Raw genomic sequence first — 21,590 nt, 5'->3', positions numbered from 1 at the left:
AGGGATGGGGGCGAAAAGCTGCGAGCAGGGAAAAGGCAGAGCAGCCAGGCAGCTGCCTTAGGGCAAGGGAAGGCCTGGGGCCAGGCGCCCCCGCAGACTGGAGATGCAAACCCGCAGGAAGGCAGCAGCCTGCGCAGCCTGACCCCGCTGGGCAGCAGAGCCCAGCACCTTGCCTTGCTGGGTCAGTGGCCAGGGAACGGGGCACACGGCCAGAACTCCGGGGTGACACGGGGAACGTGCCTGACGCAGCTACCCCCGGGAGCCGCCAGGGGAGGGCGCATGCAGCCCCCCCCGGTGAGTAACCCCCGGGAGCCGCCAGGGGAGGGCGCACGCAGCCCCACCGGTGAGTAACCCCCGGGAGCCGCCAGGGGAGGGCGCACGCAGCCCCCCCCGGTGAGTAACCCCCGGGAGCCGCCAAGGGAGGGCGCACGCAGCCCCCCCCGGTGAGTAACCCCCGGGAGCCGCCAGGGGAGGGCGCACGCAGCCCCCCCCGGTGAGTAACCCCCGGGAGCCGCCAGGGGAGGGCGCACGCAGCCCCCACCGGTGAGTAACCCCCGGGAGCCGCCAGGGGAGGGCGCACGCAGCCCCCCCGGTGAGTAACCCCCGGGAGCCGCCAGGGGAGGGCGCATGCAGCCCCCCCCGGTGAGTAACCCCCGGGAGCCGCCAGGGGAGGGCGCACGCAGCCCCACCGGTGAGTAACCCCCGGGAGCCGCCAGGGGAGGGCGCACGCAGCCCCCACCGGTGAGTAACCCCTGGGAGCCGCCAAGGGAGGGCGCACGCAGCCCCCCCCGGTGAGTAACCCCCGGGAGCCGCCAGGGGAGGGCGCACGCAGCCCCCCCCGGTGAGTAACCCCCGGGAGCCGCCAGGGGAGGGCGCACGCAGCCCCCACCGGTGAGTAACCCCCGGGAGCCGCCAGGGGAGGGCGCACGCAGCCCCCACCGGTGAGTAACCCCCGGGAGCCGCCAGGGGAGGGCGCACGCAGCCCCCACCGGTGAGTAACCCCCGGGAGCCGCCAGGGGAGGGCGCACGCAGCCCCCACCGGTGAGTAACCCCCGGGAGCCGCCAGGGGAGGGCGCACGAACCCCCACCGGTGAGTAACCCCCGGGAGCCGCCAGGGGAGGGCGCACGCAGCCCCCACCGGTGAGTAACCCCCGGGAGCCGCCAGGGGGGGGCGCGCGCAGCCCCCCCGGTGAGTAACCCCCGGGAGCCGCCAGGGGAGGGCGCACGCAGCCCCCACCGGTGAGTAACCCCCGGGAGCCGCCAGGGGAGGGCGCACGAACCCCCACCGGTGAGTAACCCCCGGGAGCCGCCAGGGGAGGGCGCACGCAGCCCCCCCCGGTGAGTAACCCCCGATAGCCGCCAGGGGAGGGCGCACGCAGCCCCCACCGGTGAGTAACCCCCGGGAGCCGCCAGGGGAGGGCGCACGCAGCCCCCACCGGTGAGTAACCCCCGGGAGCCGCCAGGGGAGGGCGCACGCAGCCCCCCACCGGTGAGTAACCCCCGGGAGCCGCCAGGGGAGGGCGCACGCAGCCCCCACCGGTGAGTAACCCCCGGGAGCCGCCAGGGGAGGGCGCACGCAGCCCCCACCGGTGAGTAACCCCTGGGAGCCGCCAGGGGAGGGCGCACGCAGCCCCCCCCCCGGTGAGCCCCGCAGGGGACCAGCCCAGTCGCAGGGCTCAGCACCCCGATACAGCGGATGAGCCTCACGCGGGGAAACCCCTCCCCTCCCTGTTCCGATCCCGGTGTCTCCCCTCCCAGCCAGGAGCGACTGGTTCAGCCCCGCCCCCCCCCTCTCAACCCACGGTGGGGCCGGCCGCACCCCGCCCACACCGGCCGGCAGTGCCGCGGGCTGCCCCGACATGGCCCTGGCCCCGCCCCTCTCCAGGCCGCGCCCCGGGGGCCGAGTTCGGGCCCTGCTCAGCAGCTGCTCCCGCCCCACAATGCTCTGCTCGCTCACAAATCTGCATAGGCGCTGACGCGGCTCCGCCCCTCCCCCAGCTGCGGGCCCGGCTCCCCCCGAGCGAGGCGGGGCCCATCGGCCGCTCTGAGCTCGATTGCTCCGGGCTGGGGCTGGGGTTCGTCTCGGCGCTGGATTGAGCGGCCGGAGCCCCGCGCGTGCCGGGTGGGTGCGGGCGGGGGGGGGACGGGGCCCCGCCCGCTGAGAGCCCAGGAGCCCCCCCCCGCCGCTGTCCGGCTCCGCCCCAGGGCAGCCCCCCCCGCAGCGTTAACCGGGCCCGGCCGGGGGGGGGCGCTGCCCTTCCCCGTATGTGCCGGGGGGGGAGCAGGGGGCTGTCGGGGGAGGTGGTGCTGGGCTGTCCTGGGGGGGGGCAGGGGGCTGTCCCGGGGGGGGCAGGGGGCTGTCGGGGGAGGTGGTGCCGGGCTGTCCCTGGGGGGGCTGTCGGGGGGGTGGTGCTGGGCTGTCCCGGGGGGGGCAGGGGGCTGTCGGGGGAGGTGGTGCTGGGCTGTCCCGGGGGGGCAGGGGGCTGTCGGGGGGGCGGTGCCGGGCTGTCCCGGGTGGGGGCAGGGGGCTGTCAGGGGAGGTGGTGCTGGGCTGTCCCGCGGGGGGCAGGGGGCTGTCAGGGGAGGTGGTGCTGGGCTGTCCCGGGGGGGGCAGGGGGCTGTCAGGGGAGGTGGTGCTGGGCTGTCCCGGGGGGGGGCAGGGGGCTGTCGGGGGAGATGGTGCTGGGCTGTCCCTGGGGGGGGGCAGGGGGCTGTCGGGGGAGGTGGTGCTGGGCTGTCCCTGGGGGGGCTGTCGGGGGAGGTGGTGCTGGGCTGTCCCTGGGGGGGCTGTCGGGGGAGGTGGTGCTGGGCTGTCCCGGGGGGGGGCAGGGGGCTGTCAGGGGAGGTGGTGCTGGGCTGTCCCGGGGGGGGCAGGGGGCTGTCAGGGGAGGTGGTGCTGGGCTGTCCCTGTGGGGGCGGAGCAGGGGGGCTGTCCCTGTATGTGCCTGGCGAGGGGCAGGGGGGCTGTCAGGATTGGGGAGCAGGGGGTGGCCCAGGCAGGGTAGCTGGCCACGTTGCACCCTCACCCCTCCATGCCTGTACGGAGCAGGGTGGGGGCCGTGCCTGCAGGGTGGGGCTCCCAGGTCCCTGTCACCTGGAGACGCTGCCCTTCTCTCTGCAGTGACCCCGTGGGCCCCAGCCGTCCGCCATGGGGCTCCTGTCGGACCCGTACCGCAGGCGGGCACTGTCCCGGCTCATCCTCCGCCTCAACACCCCACTCTGGTGAGTACGCGGCCGCCGACTTCCTGGGCTCCGTGGGGAGGCGTCTCTGTTTCCTCCCGTCCCCACACGCTCTCCTTCCTTCCTTCCATCCATCTTATTCTCTCCCCTGGGGCCACCCGTCAGTGGAGGGGCGGGCACCGTCTCCTGCAGAGCGTGGACCCAGCCCTCCTTGCCCTAGGAGCCCAGAGTCGGGGGGCGGGCATTGAGCCAGCATTGCCTGAGTGGCAGTGCCGGGGGGGGGCAGCTGGGGGTCAAAGCCATGGTCCTCACAGGCACAGATCTGCCCTTTCTGTGCTGCTCTGGGACCTCCCTGTTAGACCTGACCCCTTCTCTCATGGGGCAATGGGGCCTGGGTAGGGAGGGGGAGGGGAGCAGCCTGTGGTCTTCACTCCCTTGTGTCTCCTGTCTGCAGCATCCTCAGCTACCTGGCTGGGCTGGGCTGGTTCCTGGGCCTGGCCTCCCCGCCCTTTACTCTGCGCTCATATATGTCGGAGAACGCCATGGGCTCCACCATGGTGGAGGAGCAGTTCGTGTTTGGCGAGAGGGCGCTCTCCTACGCCCGCGAGTTCGCTGGCCACAAGAAGAAAGTGGGGTGAGTTCAAGCCCCTTTGCCCCGGGCCAGCAGTTGGGGGAATCCCTGGCCAGGGTACAGGCCAAGTGCTTCTCTGAGGGCCCTGGGCCAGCAGGGAGGAGGGGTGGCACCCCATGGCTACATGAGGGGACTGCGTTGCTAGCTGCCTTTATAATACCCTGGGTGTCCTGCCAGCGCCCAGCATTCAGTTCGCAAGGCAGATGAACTGCGTGCTGGGAGTTGTAGTCTCTAGGTGCTAATGAAGGGGGTGGCTTTGCAGGGCCCTGCCGTTTGCCCTCCTTGTGCCTTCTGGAGGGCAGAGCAGTGGCACTGTGCTACGCGGCACTGGGCGAGTCCGTGCCTGTGGGTGGATAGAGCCTGGCCCTGGGCTCTGAGAAGGGCCATCTGGGGATTGCTCTGCATGCTGGGCTCTAGCGTTTCCTGCCCCCCGGGTGAGGGGCCCCGTTCCGGTCCCTCACTCCTCCTGTCTCCTTTCCTAGGGGGATCCCTGTGGCCTGGCTGGAGAAGACCATGTGGAAGCTGGGCCTGGAGGTTTATAAGCAGCCCTTCTCCCGCACTCTGCCCTTCCCTGACGAGAAGCACGAAAGATATGTATGTGCCAGGCCAGGACCGTGGTCTCTGGCAGCTGCAGGCACTGAGGGCTGGGGAGTTTCCCCTCTGGGCTGGGGGTTGGTGCCAGGGGACAGATGTGGCCCCTACGCCCCGTGGGCTGGCCCGTCCCCACAGAGCTCTGGGGCTTCTTGGAGGATTCTGACCCTTCCTCAGCTCCGTACCCTATGTGCTGATCCAGGAGGTCTGCTCACGGAAAAGGGGTAGCAAAACCGAGGGGCTGACGGCACTTGAGGGGCCAGGGCTGGTCACTGGGAAAAGGCAGAAACTGGACAAGTTTGCTGCATGCAGCTCCGCACCCAGTCCCAACCCATAGCCTCTGCTATCCCGGTGCTGGGCTCCCCCCGCTCCAGCTCTGAGGGTGCCCCTCAACCCCAACCCGCAGTCCCCTGCTATCCCTGCTCTGGACTTGCCCTCTGCCGCCAGCTGCTGGTGCTCCTCAGCCCCCTGCCCCCCCAGTCTGGGTCCTTCCTCAGCAGACACCAGGCTGCTGTGTTTGGCTCTAGGGTGGGAAGAAGCCCCTTTTTTTGTGGGTGAGGCTCGGTTCCAGTGTCCTGCTGAGCCCGGGTTCCCTCCCTGCAGATGGTGAAGGGCACAAATGTGTATGGGATCCTGCGGGCGCCACGTGCGGCCAGCACTGAGTCCTTGGTCCTGAGCGTGCCCTGCAGTACAGGGCAGCACAACAGCCAGGCCGTGGGGCTCATGCTGGCCTTGGCTTCCTACTTCCGGGGTGAGTGAGTGCATGCCTAGGGGATGGGGCCTGTGGGAGTGGCAGGGAGGTGCTAGGTCAGGTGCACCTGAGCGTGGCTCGCTGCTCAACCGTGCATGGGCCAGGCCTCTCTGTGGTCGGGTGATGGGGGTCTTGTGGTCCCAGGGGTCCGGTGGGGTTCCTGGGGCTGCATCATGCTCCCCATGGCCTGGCAAGGGGGTTCCGTCTCCGATATCAGGCCCCCTGGCCCGGTGAGGGGGGTTCCTGGGGCTGTATCGGACCCCCATGGTCCGACGAGGGGGTTCCCTGGCCTATATCAGGCCCCCCGGCCTGGTGAGGGGGGTTCCTGGGGCTGTATCGGACCCCCATGGCCCGACGAGGGGGTTCCCTGGCCTATATCGGCCCCCCGGCCCGGTGAGGGGGGTTCCTGGGGCTGTATCGGACCCCCATGGCCCGACGAGGGGGTTCCCTGGCCTATATCAGGCCCCCCGGCCCGGTGAGGGGGGTTCCTGGGTCTGTATCAGACCCCCGTGGCCTGACGAGGGGGTTCCCTGGCCTTTATCGGCCCCATGGCCCGGTGAGGGGGGTTCCTGGGGCTGTATCGGCCCCCCGGCTCGGTGAGGGGGTTCCCTGGCCTATATCGGCCCCCCGGCCCGGTGAGGGGGGTTCCTGGGGCTGTATCGGACCCCCATGGCCCGACGAGGGGGTTCCCTGGCCTATATCGGCCCCCCGGCCCGGTGAGGGGGGTTCCTGGGGCTGTATTGGACCCCCATGGCCCGACGAGGGGGTTCCCTGGCCTATATCGGCCCCCCGGCCCGGTGAGGGGGGTTCCTGGGGCTGTATCGGACCCCCATGGCCCGACGAGGGGGTTCCCTGGCCTATATCAGGCCCCCCGGCCCGGTGAGGGGGGTTCCTGGGGCTGTATCGGACCCCCATGGCCCGACGAGGGGGTTCCCTGGCCTATATCAGGCCCCCCGGCCCGGTGAGGGGGGTTCCTGGGGCTGTCAGGCTGTTCAGATCAGACTCTCCTGTCTCAGCCCCCCCCCTGCTATCTGTGCAGTGTGCAGCGCATGGAGGCCGCTGCCCTGTTCACAGACCCCCGGGGGCCGAGCGGGGAAGGCACCTGGCAGGTTCCTCTTGGGGTGTGGCTGACTCGGCTGGAGTCCCCCCGCGTCCTCTGACACGGGCCCCGCCTGGCGCGTACTGCTCCCAGGGGACAGCCGGCCTGGCCTTCGCAGACACGCGCAGTGCTCGTCTGCTTCTAGGTCAGATTTACTGGGCCAAGGACATCATCTTCCTGGTGAACGAGCACGACCTGATTGGCATGGAGGCCTGGCTGGAGGCCTACCATGACGTCAACGTCACTGGTGAGGCCAGTGGGGGCAGGGCTGGGGCTTCCGGGGGGCAGGCAGGGCCCTGGGCTGGGGCGCAGCGCCGGGGGAGGGGGGGGGGAACGGACAGGCAGGGCCCTGGGCTGGGGCGCAGCGCCGGGGGAGGGGAGGGGACGGACAGACAGGGCCCTGGGCTGGGGCGCAGCACCGGGGGAGGGGGGGGAACAGACAGACAGGACCGTGGGCTGGGGCACAGCGCCGGGGGAGGGGGGGGACGGACAGGCAGAGCCGTGGGCTGGGGCGCAGCGCCGGGGGAGGGGGGGGAACGGACAGGCAGGGCCCTGGGCTGGGGCGCAGTGCAGGCGGAGTGGGGGCGGAGGGGGATGGACAGACAGGGCCCTGGGCTGGGGCGCAGCGCGGGGGGGGGCGGAACGGACAGGCAGGGCCCTGGGCTGGGGCGCAGCGCCGGGGGAGGGGGAGGGGACGGACAGACAGGGCCCTGGGCTGGGGCGCAGCGCCGGGGGAGGAGGGGAACGGACAGGCAGGGCCCTAGGCTGGGGCGCAGCGCCGGGGCAGGGGGGGGAACGGACAGGCAGGGCCGTGGGCTGGGGCGCAGCGCGGGGGGAGGGGAGGGAACGGACAGGCAGGGCCGTGGGCTGGGGCGCAGCGCCGGGGGAGGGGGGGGAACGGACAGGCAGGGCCCTGGGCTGGGGCACAGCGCCAGGGGAGGGGGGGAACGGACAGGCAGGGCCCTGGGCTGGGGCGCAGCGCCGGGGGAGGGGAGGGGACGGACAGGCAGGGCCCTGGGCTGGGGCGCAGCGCCGGGGGAGGGGGGGGAACAGACAGGCAGGGCCGTGGGCTGGGGCGCAGCGCCGGGGGAGGGGGGGGGAACGGACAGGCAGGGCCCTGGGCTGAGGCGCAGCGCCGGGGGAGGGGAGGGGACGGACAGGCAGGGCCCTGGGCTGAGGCGCAGCGCCGGGGGAGGGGAGGGGACGGACAGGCAGGGCCCTGGGCTGGGGCGCAGCGCCGGGGCAGGGGGGGGAACAGACAGGCAGGGCCGTGGGCTGGGGCGCAGCGCCGGGGGAGGGGAGGGGACGGACAGGCAGGGCCCTGGGCTGGGGCGCAGCGCTGGGGGAGGGGGGGAACGGACAGGCAGGGCCCTGGGCTGGGGCAGAGGGGGTGGGGGACAGGCAGGGCCTAGGCTGAAGTTTAGCGGGTGGGGGGAAGGGAGGCAGGACTATGGGCTGGGGTGCACGGTGGGGGGGAGGGGAGGCAGGGCCCTGGGGTGGGCTGGGGGGGAGGCAGGGCCCTAGGCTGGGGCGCAGTGTGCGGGGGAGGGAGGCAGGGCCGTGGGCTGGGGCGCACCGGGCGAGGGGGAGGCAGGGCCCTGGGGTGGGCTGGGGGGCAGGCAGGGCCGTGGGCTGGGGTGCAGCGGCGCAGGGGACAGGCAGGCCCTGGGCTGGGGCGCAGCGTGTGGGGGAGGGAGGCAGGGCCATGGGCTGGGGTGCACGGGGGGAGGGGGCGAGGCAGGGCCGTGGGCTGGGCTAGGGGGCAGGCAGGGCCGTGGGCTGGGGTGCAGCGGCGCAGGGGAGGGAGGCAGGGCCCTGGGGTGGGCTGGGGGGCAGGCAGGGCCGTGGGCTGGGGTGCAGCGGCGCGGGAGAGGGAGGCGGGGCCATGGGCTGGGGTGCACCGGGGGAGGAGGGGAGGCAGGGCCCTGGGGTGGGCTGGGGCGCAGCGGGGGAGGGGAGCAGGCAGGGCCATGGGCTGGGGTGCAGCGGGGGAGTGGGGGGAGGCAGGCCATGGGCTGGGGCGCAGCGTGTGGGGGAGGGAGGCGGGGCCATGGGCTGGGGTGCACCGGGGGAGGGGGGCAGGCAGGGCCGTGGGCTGGGGTGCAGCGGGGGAGGGGGGGAGGCAGGGCCCTGGGGTGGGCTAGGGGACAGGCAGGCCCTGGGCTGGGGCGCAGCGTGCGGGGGAGGGAGGCAGGGCCATGGGCCGGGGTGCACCGGGGGAGGAGGGGAGGCAGGGCCCTGGGGTGGGCTGGGGGGCAGGCAGGGCCTGGGCTGGGGCGCAACGTGCAGGGGAGGGAAGCAGGGCCATGGGCTGGGGTGCACTGGGGGAGGGGGGGAGGCAGGGCCCTGGGGTGGGGCGCAGCGTGCAGGGCAGGGAGGCGGCGCCATGGGCTGGCGTGCACCGGGGGAGGGGGGGAGGCAGGGCCCTGGGGTTGGCTGGGGGGCAGGCAGGTTCCTGGGGTGGGGTACACCGGGGGAGGGGGGGAGGCAGGGCCCTGGGGTGGGCTGGGGGGCAGGCAGGTTCCTGGGCTGGGGTACACCGGGGGAGGGGGGGAGGCAGGGCCCTGGGGTGGGCTGGGGGGCAGGCAGAGCCCTAGGCTGGGGCGCAGTGTGTGGGGGAGGGAGGCAGGGCCCTGGGCTGGGGCGCAGCGGCGCGGGGGACAGGCAGGCCCTGGGCTGGGGCGCAGCGTGCGGGGGAGGGAGGCAGGGCCATGGGCTGGGGTGCACCGGGGGAGGGGGGGAGGCAGGGCCCTGGGGTGGGCTAGGGGGCAGGCAGGTTCCTGGGCTGGGGTACACCGGGGGAGGGGGGGTGGCAGGGCCCTGGGGTGGGCTAGGGCGCAGGCAGAGCCCTAGGCTGGGGCGCAGCGTGTGGGGGAGGGAGGCAGGGCCGTGGGCTGGGGCGCACCGGGGGAGGGGGCGGCAGGGCCCTGGGGTGGGCTAGGGGGACAGGCAGGCCCTGGGCTGGGGCACAGCGTGCGGGGGAGGGAGGCAGGGCCATGGGCTGGGGCGCACCGGGGGAGGGGGAGGCAGGGCCCTGGGGTGGGCTGGGGGGCAGGCAGGCCCTGGGCTGGGGTGCAGCGGCGCGGGGGACAGGCAGGCCCTGGGCTGGGGGGCAGCGCTGTGTGCCAGGCCTGGCTCTCCCTGGAGGCCCCTCTGGTGTGTCGCAGCCACATGCTCACCGAGCAGGCACGGCTGCTCTCAGAGGGGTTGTTACCAAGTCGGGGAGCCGGCTGGCGCTCTCCCCCGCCCCCCAGCTGGGTTCTGGGCACGGGGGCTGCCTAGTCTGAGCTGCTGCTGTGCTGGCAGAGGTTCTCTCCTCGGGGATGCTGGGCCGGGCCGGAGCCATCCAGGCAGCTGTCTCGCTGGAGCTGAGCAGCGACGTCGTCACCAGCTTCGATGTGGCAGTGGAGGGGCTGAACGGGCAGCTGCCCAACCTGGACCTGGTCAACCTCTTCTACGCCTTCTGCCAGAAGAACGGGCTGCTATGCACCATCCAGGGCAAGGTGAGAGTGCGGGGAGGGGGGCAGCACCATCCGGGGCAAGGTGAGAGCGGGGGAGGGGGGCAGCACCATCCGGGGCAAGGTGAGAGCGGGGGAGGGGGGCAGCACCATCCCGGGCAAGGTGAGAGCAGGGGTGGGGGGCACCATCCATGGCAAGGTGAGAGCAGGGGTGGGGGGCACCATCCATGGCAAGTAGTGGGGAGACGCGGCACCATCCATGGCAAGGTGAGGGGGGCGGGAAGCCTGGCACCATCAGGGCAAAGGAAGGGGGGGCAGCACCATCCAGGGCACAGTGAGATCAGGGAGAGAGAGGGAGCTTTCCCAGCCGGACTCCTCTCCCTGCTGGTTTCTCCGGTCCCCCACCTGCCCCCTCCCCCGCTGTTGCCTGTTGCACCCTCCAGTCCTGCCCAAGGGGCTCTCGTGGCCCCGGCCAGGCTCCCCAGCTGTTAGTGGGGGGAGGACTGCATGGGGGGGTGGGGGCAGGCCCTGATGTCTCTGCCCTTCAGCTGCAGCGCACGGACTGGGACACGCTGCCGTCCTACGTGCACAGCCTGCAGACCCTGCTGCTCATGGTGCTGAAGCAGGGCTCCGGCCGGCCACAGGGCGACCACGGCCTCTTCCTGCGCTACCACATCGAGGCCATCACCGTGCGCGGCATCAACAGCTTCCGGCAGTACAAGTACGACATGGGCACCGTGGGCAAGTGAGTAACGCCCCTGCGAGCAGGGCCCCCTGCTCCCCCAGCATGCGAGAGCCGGGCTGGACTGGGCTGGCAGGGGACTGCGGGTCAGGACTGAGGAGCACCAGCTGAGCTGGGGGATGGAGGGAGCCCAGGGTTGGGCTGGCGGAGGGGCTGCGGGTCAGGACTGAGGAGCACCAGCTGAGCTGGGGGATGGAGGGAGCCCAGGGTTGGGCTGGCAGGGGCTGCGGGTCAGGACTGAGGAACACCAGCTAAGCTGGGGGATGGAGGGAGCCCAGCGTTGGGCTGGCAGGGGGCTGCGGGTCAGGACTGAGGAGCACCAGCTAAGCTGGGGGATGGAGGGAGCCCAGGGTTGGGCTGGCAGGGGGGCTGCGGGTCAGGACTGAGGAGCACCAGCTGAGCTGGGGGATGGAGGGAGCCCAGGGTTGGGCTGGCAGGGGGGCTGCGGGTCAGGACTGAGGAGCACCGGCTGAGCTGAGGGATGGAGGGAGCCCAGGGTTGGGCTGGCAGGGGGGCTGCGGGTCAGGACTGAGGAGCACCAGCTAAGCTGGGGGATGGAGGGAGCCCAGGGTTGGGCTGGCAGGGGGGCTGCGGGTCAGGACTGAGGAGCACCAGCTGAGCTGAGGGATGGAGGGAGCCCAGGGTTGGGCTGGCAGGGGGCTGCGGGTCAGGACTGAGGAACACCAGCTAAGCTGGGGGATGGAGGGAGCCCAGGGTTGGGCTGGCAGGGGGCTGCGGGTCAGGACTGAGGAGCACCAGCTGAGCTGGGGGATGGAGGGAGCCCAGGGTTGGGCTGGCGGGGGGCTGCGGGTCAGGACTGAGGAGCACCAGCTGAGCTGGGGGATGGAGGGAGCCCAGGGTTGGGCTGGCAGGGGGGCTGCGGGTCAGGACTGAGGAGCACCAGCTGAGCTGGGGGATGGAGGGAGCCCAGGGTTGGGCTGGCAGGGGGCTGCGGGTCAGGACTGAGGAGCACCAGCTGAGCTGGGGGATGGAGGGAGCCCAGGGTTGGGCTGGCGGAGGGGCTGCGGGTCAGGACTGAGGAGCACCAGCTGAGCTGGGGGATGGAGGGAGCCCAGGGTTGGGCTGGCGGAGGGGCTGCGGGTCAGGACTGAGGAGCACCAGCTAAGCTGGGGGATGGACGGATCCCAGGGTTGGGCTGGCAGGGGGCTGCGGGTCAGGACTGAGGAGCACCAGCTGAGTTGGGGGATGGAGGGAGCCCAGGGTTGGGCTGGCAGGGGGGCTGCGGGTCAGGACTGAGGAACACCAGCTAAGCTGGGGGATGGAGGGAGCCCAGGGTTGGGCTGGCAGGGGGCTGCGGGTCAGGACTGAGGAGCACCAGCTGAGCTGGGGGATGGAGGGAGCCCAGGGTTGGGCTGGCGGGGGGGCTGCGGGTCAGGACTGAGGAGCACCAGCTGAGCTGAGGAATGGAGGGAGCCCAGGGTTGGGCTGGCAGGGGGGCTGCGGGTCAGGACTGAGGAGCACCAGCTGAGCTGGGGGATGGAGGGAGCCCAGGGTTGGGCTGGCAGGGGGCTGCGGGTCAGGACTGAGGAGCACCAGCTGAGCTGGGGGATGGAGGGAGCCCAGGGTTGGGCTGGCGGAGGGGCTGCGGGTCAGGACTGAGGAGCACCAGCTGAGCTGGGGGATGGAGGGAGCCCAGGGTTGGGCTGGCGGAGGGGCTGCGGGTCAGGACTGAGGAGCACCAGCTAAGCTGGGGGATGGACGGATCCCAGGGTTGGGCTGGCAGGGGGCTGCGGGTCAGGACTGAGGAGCACCAGCTGAGTTGGGGGATGGAGGGAGCCCAGGGTTGGGCTGGCAGGGGGGCTGCGGGTCAGGACTGAGGAGCACCAGCTGAGCTGAGGGATGGAGGGAGCCCAGGGTTGGGCTGGCAGGGGGCTGCGGGTCAGGACTGAGGAGCACCAGCTGAGCTGGGGGATGGAGGGAGCCCAGGGTTGGGCTGGCAGGGGGCTGCGGGTCAGGACTGAGGAGCACCAGCTGAGTTGGGGGATGGAGGGAGCCCAGGGTTGGCCTGGCGGGGGGCTGCGGGTCAGGACTGAGGAGCACCAGCTGAGCTGGGGGATGGAGGGAGCCCAGGGTTGGGCTGGCAGGGGACTGCGGGTCAGGACTGAGGAGCACCAGCTGAGCTGGGGGATGGAGGGAGCCCAGGGTTGGGCTGGCGGGGGGCTGCGGGTCAGGACTGAGGAGCACCAGCTGAGTTGGGGGATGGAGGGAGCCCAGGGTTGGCCTGGCGGTGGGGCTGCGGGTCAGGACTGAGGAGCACCAGCTGAGCTGGGGGATGGAGGGAGCCCAGGGTTGGGCTGGCAGAGGGGCTGCGGGTCAGGACTGAGGAGCACCAGCTGAGCTGGGGGATAGAGGGAGCCCAGGGTTGGGCTGGCGGAGGGGCTGCGGGTCAGGACTGAGGAGCACCAGCTGAGCTGGGGGATGGAGGGAGCCCAGGGTTGGGCTGGCAGGGGGCTGCGGGTCAGGACTGAGGAGCACCAGCTGAGCTGGGGGATGGAGGGAGCCCAGGGTTGGGCTGGCGGAGGGGCTGCGGGTCAGGACTGAGGAGCACCAGCTAAGCTGGGGGATGGAGGGAGCCCAGGGTTGGGCTGGCAGGGGGGCTGCGGGTCAGGACTGAGGAGCACCAGCTGAGCTGGGGGATGGAGGGAGCCCAGGGTTGGGCTGGCGGAGGGGCTGCGGGTCAGGACTGAGGAGCACCAGCTGAGCTGGGGGATGGAGGGAGCCCAGGGTTGGGCTGGCGGAGGGGCTGCGGGTCAGGACTGAGGAGCACCAGCTGAGCTGGGGGATGGAGGGAGCCCAGGGTTGGGCTGGCGGGGGGCTGCGGGTCAGGACTGAGGAGCACCAGCTGAGCTGGGGGATGGAGGGAGCCCAGGGTTGGGCTGGCGGAGGGGCTGCGGGTCAGGACTGAGGAGCACCAGCTGAGCTGGGGGATGGAGGGAGCCCAGGGTTGGGCTGGCGGGGGGGCTGCGGGTCAGGACTTGAGGGCTCTTGGCAGAGCCGGAGCCTAGGGGAATGCTTGTCTAGCTCAGTGGGGGAGGCCGGGATGGGGCTGAGAGGCTGTGCCCCCCATTCTCCCTCGCTGCCGCCCCCGGGCGAGGACAGTGCCAGCGTCTGCCTCTGCTGAGGATCCTGCCCTGCAGGACGCTAGAGGGGATGTTCCGCAAGCTGAACAACCTGCTGGAGCGCCTGCACCAGTCCTACTTCTTCTACCTGCTGCCCTCGCTCGCGCGCTTCGTCTCCATCGGCGTCTACATGCCGGCCTTCGGCTTCCTCATCCTCATCCTCGTGCTCAAGATATCCCCAGAGCCACAGCTCAGAGCCACCGCTGCAGGGGAGGGCTCCGGGCTGCAGCAGGGCCAGGCCAGCGCTGCAGGGGAGGGCTCCGGGCTGCAGCAGGGCCAGGCCAGCGCTGCAGGGGAGGGCTCCGGGCTGCAGCAGGGCCAGGCCAGCGCTGCAGGGGAGGGCTCCGGGCTGCAGCAGGGCCAGGCCAGTGCTGCAGGGGAGGGCTCTGGGCTGCAGCAGGGCCAGGCCAGCGCTGCAGGGGAGGGCTCTGGGCTGCAGCAGGGCCAGGCCAGCGCTGCAGGGGAGGGCTCCGGGCTGCAGCAGGGCCAGGCCAGCGCTGCCAGGGGAGGGCTCCGGGCTGCAGCAGGGCCAGGCCAGCGCTGCAGGGGAGGGCTCCGGGCTGCAGCAGGGCCAGGCCAGCGCTGCAGGGGAGGGCTCCGGGCTGCAGCAGGGCCAGGCCTAGGAGGACAGGGGGCAGGCGGAATCTCTGCTCAGACCCAGGTTGGGGAGGAGCCGGCATTTTCCACAAGGCCACTGAACTGCACAGCCCTGCCTGATGCGGGGGAAGGGGCGTGTTCCCTATGCTGGCCAAAGGGGACCCCTCCCCACTGTGCAGTGCCCCCACTCCCCAGCCCGAGTCCCCGTGAGGAGCTTGCTCTGGGAGGCAGGGGCTGCACCGGGCTCTGGGAAGTGGGGATCTGCCTGTGGCCGGGTACGAGTCAGTGAAGGGCCTGGTGGGTAGGGCTGCTGTGTAGTTTTTTTCCTTGACTCTGCCCCACGCCCTTGACCTGTGGATGAAGCTGAGTAAATGTGATGTGGGCCCTGAGGAGCAGCTCTGCGATGGAGACCGGGGTGCTGCCCACGCTGCCGCTGAGGTGAGGGGTCGCAGTGCCCTGCCCCAGCCACTCCTGGAGCTCTCCGGGCCCGAGGGTAGCTACTGCCTTCCTCCACCATCCCCCATGGGCTCTCCCTGCCGTGGGGCTCTCAGTGGGGTCCCCAGCAGGTTCCTGGCCGGTAAATGACGTCTGTGGTGCCTACTACCATAGTATGCGACCGCCTCCCAATCTTTACCCTCATCACCCTGCATGGATTGGGATCGGGGACCTTCCCTGGGCATCTGGGGCAGGGCAGGGAGCTCCCAAGCCAAGTGACCACCCCACTGGGCTGCCCTGCTGTGTAACCCTCCCCAGCACAGCCCCTGCCCCTTGGAGCCCCAGGGGCTCAGGTTGGGCTGGAAGCTGCCCAGGGCCCTTTCCCTGGAACAGGGAGGCAGATTTGGGGTCCTCCTTCCCCCAGCAGCTGGGATTCCCCCAGGGGTAAGGCCTGATGGGGTTGGCTCTGGCCCTGGTTCAGCTGCCCCTGCTTAGCTTCCTCCCTCCCTTCCCTGCCCTGCAGGAGTCGCGTCCCGGCCTGCTCACCCTGGTGCCACCTCTGCTGATCTGCCATGCCACGGGCCTCACCCTCTACTTCCTGCCTGTGCTGGGCCAGCACGTGGCCACCCAGCACTTCCCCGTCTCGGAGTCAGAGGCTGTGGTGCTGACGGTCATTGCCATCTACGTAGCTGGACTGGCGCTGCCACACAACACACACAGGTACGTGCGGGTCCCGGGAGGCAAGGCAGAGAGACGTGACAAGATCTGTCACTCACCCAGGGCCAGCAGCAGGTTGTGCTCTTGGGTGAAGTCAGCGGACCAATAGGAACACGCAGGCGCCTAATACACATGCATGATGACTCCAGAGCTCTCTCCCCAGCAGGGGGCGCTGCGGGGAGCAGGGCAGGAGGACAGGCAATGGGGGGAGCTCCCAGCTACTCCAAGCCTGGACTCTCCCTGCGGGGAGCGGGGCAGGGCACTGGCTGTGGGGGCGTTCCCATCTACTCCTGTCCCAGCAGGGGGCGCTATGACATTCTCCCAGGTGCATCTGAACTACTGAACATCTGTGTCCCCTTAGTTCTCCAACCTGGAGTGCGTTTTACACCGGCACTGCCGCTCTGCCCACGCAGCCTCCAGCATGGAACTCCCTCCCCGCTGAGTTACAGGAGTGCTCTAGCCAGCCACTCCCGGTCTGCCCACGCAGCCTCCAGCATGGAACTCCCTCCCCGCTGAGTTACAGGAGTGCCTTTTACACAGCCACTCCTGGTCTGCCCACGCAGCCTCCAGCATGGAACTCCCTCCCCGCTGGGTTACATGAGTGCTCTAGCCAGCCACTCCTGCTCTGCCCACGCAGCCTCCAGCATGGAACTCCCTCCCCGCTGAGTTACAGGAGTGCCTTTTACACCGCCACTCCTGGTCTGCCCACGCAGCCTCCAGCATGGAACTCCCTCCCCGCTGAGTTACAGGAGTGCCTTTTACACCGGCACTGCCGCTCTGCCCACGCAGCCTCCAGCGTGCAACTCCCTCCCCGCTGAGTTACAGGAGTGCCTTTTACACCGGCACTGCCGCTCTGCCCACGCAGCCTCCAGCATGGAACTCCCTCCCCGCTGAGTTACAGGAGTGCTCTAGCCAGCCACTCCTGCTCTGCCCACGCAGCCTCCAGCATGCAACTCCTTCCCCGCTGAGTTACATGAGTGTTCTAGCCAGCCACTCCTGGTCTGCCCACGCAGCCTCCAGCATGGAACTCCCTCCCCGCTGAGTTACAGGAGTGCTCTAGCCAGCCACTCCTGCTCTGCCCACGCAGCCTCCAGCATGGAACTCCCTCCCCGCTGAGTTACAGGAGTGCTCTAGCCAGCCACTCCTGCTCTGCCCACGCAGCCTCCAGCATGGAACTCCCTCCCCGCTGAGTTACAGGAGTGCTCTAGCCAGCCACTCCTGCTCTGCCCACGCAGCCTCCAGCATGGAACTACCTCCCCGCTGAGTTACAGGAGTGCTCTAGCCAGCCACTCCTGCTCTGCCCACGCAGCCTCCAGCATGCAACTCCCTCCCCGCTGAGTTACAGGAGTGCTCTAGCCAGCCACTCCTGAATTATATATCAGAACAACACTGGCAAATTCCCAGTCCCAGACTTTCCACACAAATGTGTGTCTTGTACTGCCCAGCTCTTTACTTCTAGACAACAGAAGCGCATAGGAGTCCGTCATTTCATTAATAGAAAATGATGTGCACAAATCCTGTGATCTCAAGTACACTACCCCAGACACTGGTTTAGATAAAACAACAACACAAAGTTATTAACTACAGAAAGATGTTAAATGATTACCAGTATTGAGGGATAGAAGTCAGAATTGAGTACAAAGAAGTAAAAGAGATCTACTTTAGCAAGCTGCGGGTTTCTGTCACCATGTGTTCCAGCAGTCTTACAGCCAGGATCTGACTCCAGGCCAATGATGCTTCCTTTGTCTTTCAGGTCTTGATGCTGTGAGTAGAGGTGAAGGGAGAGATAATCTGGGGAGTTTGCTCCCCTTTCTTATAGCAATTCTCTTCTTTGAGAATCATCTCAAGCTGGGGGCCATGTGGCAAGTCCCTGAGATGGGAGCTTCCAACTGTGTGTACGCCAAGATGTAAATTTCTCGCTCACACCCTTTTTCCTGACAAAGAATGGCCGCTAAGCCAGGTGATAGTCCACTGGATTTTGACGACACCTGGCTGAGGCATCATTGGCCTTTTATCTTTGAGGAACTGGTTTATGCCTGCTTTTTAACATTTGGAGCTTGTCTCAGCAATGTCATACAGCAGAATTTTATAATTGAATTTTCTATAAATGATTGTGTAGGAAGGAGTGTCATGGAGTGTGGGGGAGTCCGGCCCTGCACCCCTCTTCCTGGGACCCACAGTGACTCTCAGCCAGCCAGTAAAACAGAAGGTTTATTGGACAACAGGATTGCAGATTACAGCAGAGCCTGGAGGCCCAACCAGGACCCCCCAGTCGAGTCCTTCTTGGGGTTCAGGGTGCTTAGATCCAGCATAGGATCCCCTGAATTCCCCTCACCCAGCCCAAAAACTGAAACTGAACTTCCCCTCCTCCAGCCGGCCAATTCCTTTTTCCAGCATCCCGCCAAGGTGCTAACCCCCTACCCCCTACCTGGCTCAGGTTACAGGCTTAAAGATTCTGTCCCTCACCTAAAGACATCCCCGGCTCTCCCATCCCCCACACAGACAGCCCTACTCCATCACAAGGAGTGCTGCAGAAAGGGATCTGGGGGTCATAGTGGATCTCAAACTAAATATGAGTCAACAGTGTAACACTGTTGCAAAAAAAAGTAAACACCATTTTGGGCTGTAGTTGTAAGCAAGACACACAAAGTAATTCTTCCGCTCTATTCCTTGCTGATTAGGGCTCAGCTGGAGTATTGTGTCCAGTTCTGGGTGTCACATTTCAGGAAAGATGTGGACAAATTGGAGAAAGTTCAAAGAATAATAATAAAAATGATTAAAGGTCTAGAAAACATGACCTGTGAGGGAAGATTGAAAAAAATGGGTTTGTTTAGTCTGGAGAAGAGAAGACTGAGGAGGGACGTAACAGTTTTCAAGAACATAAAAGGTTGTTAAATTGCAGCAAGGGAGGTTTTTGTTGGCCATTAGGAAAAACTTGTCAGGGTGGTTAAGCACTGGAATAAATTGTCTAGGGAGGTTGTGGAATCTCTGTCATTGGAGATTTTTAAAGACTTGTCTACACTTACCCGAGGATCAGCGCTGCGGCAATCAATGCATCAGTGGTTGATTTAGCGGGTCTAGTGAAGACCCGCTAAATCGACTGCCGATCGCTCTCCCATTGACTCCTGTACTCCATCTAATCGAGAAGAGTAAGGGGAGTCGACGGGAGAGGGTCTCTTGTCGCTGTTATGTAATGTGAACCCCGCGGTAAGTAGATCTAAGCTATGTCGATTTGAGTTACACTATTCACGTAACTCAAATTGCATAGCTTAGATCGACTTTTCCCTTTAGTGTAGACAAGGCCTAAGAGCAGGTTAGACAAACACCTGTCAGGGATGGTCTAGATAATACTCAGTCCTGCCATGAGTGCAGGGGACTGGACTAGTTGACCTCCTGCAGTCCCTTCCAAGCCCATGATTCTGTGAACTTTACCTACAATGTTGCCACACATCTTTTACCAGGACAATAATGATCAGCACATTATGAGTTTTCACCATACCTCACAAGGCATGCTTTGTACAGAATCCACAGAACTGTGTAAAAAGGGTGAACATAGACTGTCACAGGGTGTCACTGAGTCCCTGGGCGATGCTCTGGAACTGCTCCCCACAAAGCCAGTCAGGACTTTGGGGACCCTCCTCTCCCTCGGAGCAGACTGTCTTCAGGGCAAGAAGCTCACACGGCTTCACCTCCTGGGTCTCTCCTTGGAGCATTCAGCATATGCCCCTCCGTGCGCTTCCCACAGCGAGTCTGCCCAGGTGGGGTCCTGGGGAAGCCACAGGGTCCTGCACCCCCACTTCGCAGTCAGACGTGACTCTCAGCCAGCCAGTAAAACAGGTTTATTACATGGCAGGAACACGGTCTAAAACAGAGCTTGTAGATACAGAGAACGGGACCCCTCAGCCGGGTCCATTCTAGGGGACAGTGAGACAGACAACCCCGTCTGCCCTCACTTCCCATCCCCAGCCGGCTCCAAACTGAAACCCCCTCTAGCCCCTCCTTCTCTGCTGAGTTCCTTTCCAGGGCCAGGAGGTCACCTGACCTCTTTGTTCTCCCCTACCTTTAGCATCCCCTTGCAGGGGGGAAGGGCCAAGGCCATTAGTTGCCAGGAGACAGTATCTCGGCCAGAAACTGAGTCACCCACACAGTATTCAAAGGAAACATTAAGAACAGTCCCACTTTGTCTCACAGGGCGCTATAGAAAATGGTGATGGTGACTGGTTCTCTGCTATTTCTCAGCCCTGGCCAGAGCAGGGGCTAGGCAGGTGTCCATGGGACCTAACAGCCATTTCTCTGCTCTGCAGGGTGCTGACTGGCTGTGGGAGTGAACGCGGCTGGATGACCCTGAAGCTTCTCTCTCTGCTTTACCTGGCCATGCTGCTGGGCTGCATCGCCCTCATTAACTTCTCCCTGGGCTTCCTGCTGGCTGTCACCATGGTGCCCGTTGCAGCCATTGTCCAGCCCAAAGGCCCCAAGTAAGTGGCACCTGCGCATTTCCCGTGGCATCCAGTGAGGCAGCTCAAGGTCACCTGAGCCAGGCCTGCCCATGAGTGGCAGGGGCTCTGTGGCCAGTCGCATCCTAGGTGGGCTCACTCTGCAGGTGGCAGGATCCTTGTTTGGGTACAGGCAGGGTGCCTTGAGAGCCAACAACCAGTCCAAGGGATAGGCTGGAAATTCCCTCCCCCACCAGGGACCAGGCCCACAGGGGTCTCATTAAACAATGTCAAGTTCATTAGTCATCCCTCTGCCACCGCCTCTCCCAGCAGGGGGCGCTGTGGCGAGCAGGGCAGGAGCTCCCAGCTACTCCAGCCTCTCATAGCATCCCCTGCTTGGGGGAGTAGGGCAGGAGCACTGGGAGTTGTGGGGGAGCTCCTGGACACTCCAGACCCAGCCTCTCCCAGCAGGGGCGCTATAGGAGCAGTGCAGGAGTACTGAGATTTTTCCCTTTTCGGCCCGGCCCTGCTGGCTGGTGCACTCCAGGCTGCCCCACTCTGATCCCTGCCTGCGTCTGTCTCCCAGGTATCTGTATGCAGTGCTGCTGGTCCTGGTCACACCAGCTGTCACCCTCCTGCTCAGCATCGTCCTGTACCAGGAGCTGATCGAGTACCCCATCTCGGCGCTGGAGTGCTGGCAGCTCTTCCTGCAGGCTGTGTCTGAGGGCCTGCTGGACCACTACCTCTACGGCTCCATCGTCTTCCCCTTCATCGCCCTCTTCGTCTACCCTTGCTGGCTGCTGCTCTGGAACGTGCTCTTCTGGAAGTAGCCGGGCCCCTCTGCCTCACCCCACATCTCCTGGGAGCGGGGAGCGGCCCCGCCTGGCCACTGGATCCCAGGATCTGGGACCTGCCCTGGAGCCATCCCATGTTCTCAGGCTGGAGTCTTGGGCTGTTCTGGGGCCTGCAGCAGGAGTTAGTCCCCCTTCCTTGTGCTCAGTGGCCTCCTGGGGGAAGGTGGAGCCATAATGGTCCCAGAGCAGGAGGGTGGCCTGGGCTGCCCTCTGCCTGTGCTCCATTGAACTCAGCTGTCCCTGGGCATTGCCCGCTGGGACCTTTGCCTTAGGGGAGCACCTGCCAGCTGGTGCAGGGGAAGGGGGGCACAGGGCACTGGGTTGCCTGCATGGGAGCAGGGATGCTTTGGCCCTGCTTGTTCCCACAGCCAGAGGGCAGATGGCAGGGAGGAGGCAGCATGGCAGGGTACCACTGCAGACACCGGTCCCCTTGAGTCTGGGGGGGGGCAGAGGGTGCTTCCCGCTCTTCCTCAGGCATGGGCTGGACAGGCCTCCCCCAGCACTGGGAGAGGAGGGGGGTGGGGCACGCTGGGTAACACACTCCTCCGCTGTATACAGGTGGGCCAGGCCCCCAGCGGACTGGGCTGGGGGAATGTATAGGGGTTGGAAAGGCAAGTGCCTGCCGGGACTGTTCACTCACTCACTCAGGCCCGTCACCCCAATCGGGGTATGGGACGCCAACCACAGATCTCCAGAGTCCTCTACCCTAGGCCATTCGCTCTAGCTGGTTCCAGGTATAGCCCATTTTTTTGCTATCAGCCTGAAGGTCGCGTTCAGGTTGTTGCTCCTCATCTCTGCTGCAGCCTGCGCCGTCTTTTGTGACTCGTACCTGGTCCTCACGTTCCATGTGCCTATGGTAATCCTCCTGATTGCAAGAAGGGTAATCGGCTTAGTGGCTTCCTCACGGCTTTTACCACCCAGCGTCATGCATCTTCGAGTTGAAGACCCTTCTTTTTCCAGGG

The 21,590-nt window shown here is 67.2% G+C and overlaps 1 protein-coding gene across 3 annotated transcripts; it reads left to right on the top strand.

The window, feature by feature from the left end:
• Window positions 1–2,018: 2,018 nt before the first annotated feature.
• Window positions 2,019–21,340, top strand: GPAA1 (glycosylphosphatidylinositol anchor attachment 1). Of its 3 annotated transcripts, none has more exons than XM_030554074.1 (13): window positions 2,019–2,122; window positions 3,122–3,222; window positions 3,635–3,814; window positions 4,294–4,405; window positions 5,006–5,153; window positions 6,398–6,499; window positions 9,559–9,755; window positions 10,259–10,455; window positions 13,611–13,764; window positions 14,532–14,627; window positions 15,148–15,344; window positions 19,646–19,816; window positions 20,361–21,340. In XM_030554074.1, the coding sequence occupies exons 2-13, from the start codon at window positions 3,149–3,151 to the stop codon at window positions 20,602–20,604; spliced, it is 1,872 nt and encodes a 623-aa protein (XP_030409934.1). In that variant the 5' UTR covers window positions 2,019–2,122; window positions 3,122–3,148; the 3' UTR covers window positions 20,605–21,340. The 3 variants fall into 3 exon arrangements, with proteins under 3 accessions (XP_030409934.1, XP_030409935.1, XP_030409933.1); XM_030554075.1 differs by lacking the exon at window positions 2,019–2,122 and adding an exon at window positions 2,247–2,263; XM_030554073.1 differs by lacking the exon at window positions 2,019–2,122 and having other exon boundaries at window positions 2,942–3,222; window positions 3,635–3,809.
• The last annotated feature ends 250 nt before the right edge of the window (window positions 21,341–21,590 follow it).

The sequence above is a fragment of the Gopherus evgoodei genome, chromosome 2 (genome assembly GCF_007399415.2).
Source record: "Gopherus evgoodei ecotype Sinaloan lineage chromosome 2, rGopEvg1_v1.p, whole genome shotgun sequence".
NCBI lineage: Eukaryota > Metazoa > Chordata > Testudines > Testudinidae > Gopherus > Gopherus evgoodei.
The sequence above is the reverse complement of the archived record's forward strand: the minus strand, read 5'-3'. Positions and strand labels throughout refer to the sequence as shown.

Excerpts from the sequence above, each read along its gene's own strand:
- GPAA1 (XM_030554073.1), top strand. The coding sequence starts at position 3,033 with ATGCCTGTACGGAGCAGGGTGGGGGCCGTGCCTGCAGGGTGGGGCTCC. Across the intron at positions 6,500-9,558 it reads CCATGACGTCAACGTCACTG|AGGTTCTCTCCTCGGGGATG; the intron begins GTGAGGCCAGTG and ends CTGTGCTGGCAG. Across the intron at positions 13,765-14,531 it reads TCCTCATCCTCGTGCTCAAG|GCCCTTGACCTGTGGATGAA; the intron begins ATATCCCCAGAG and ends ACTCTGCCCCAC.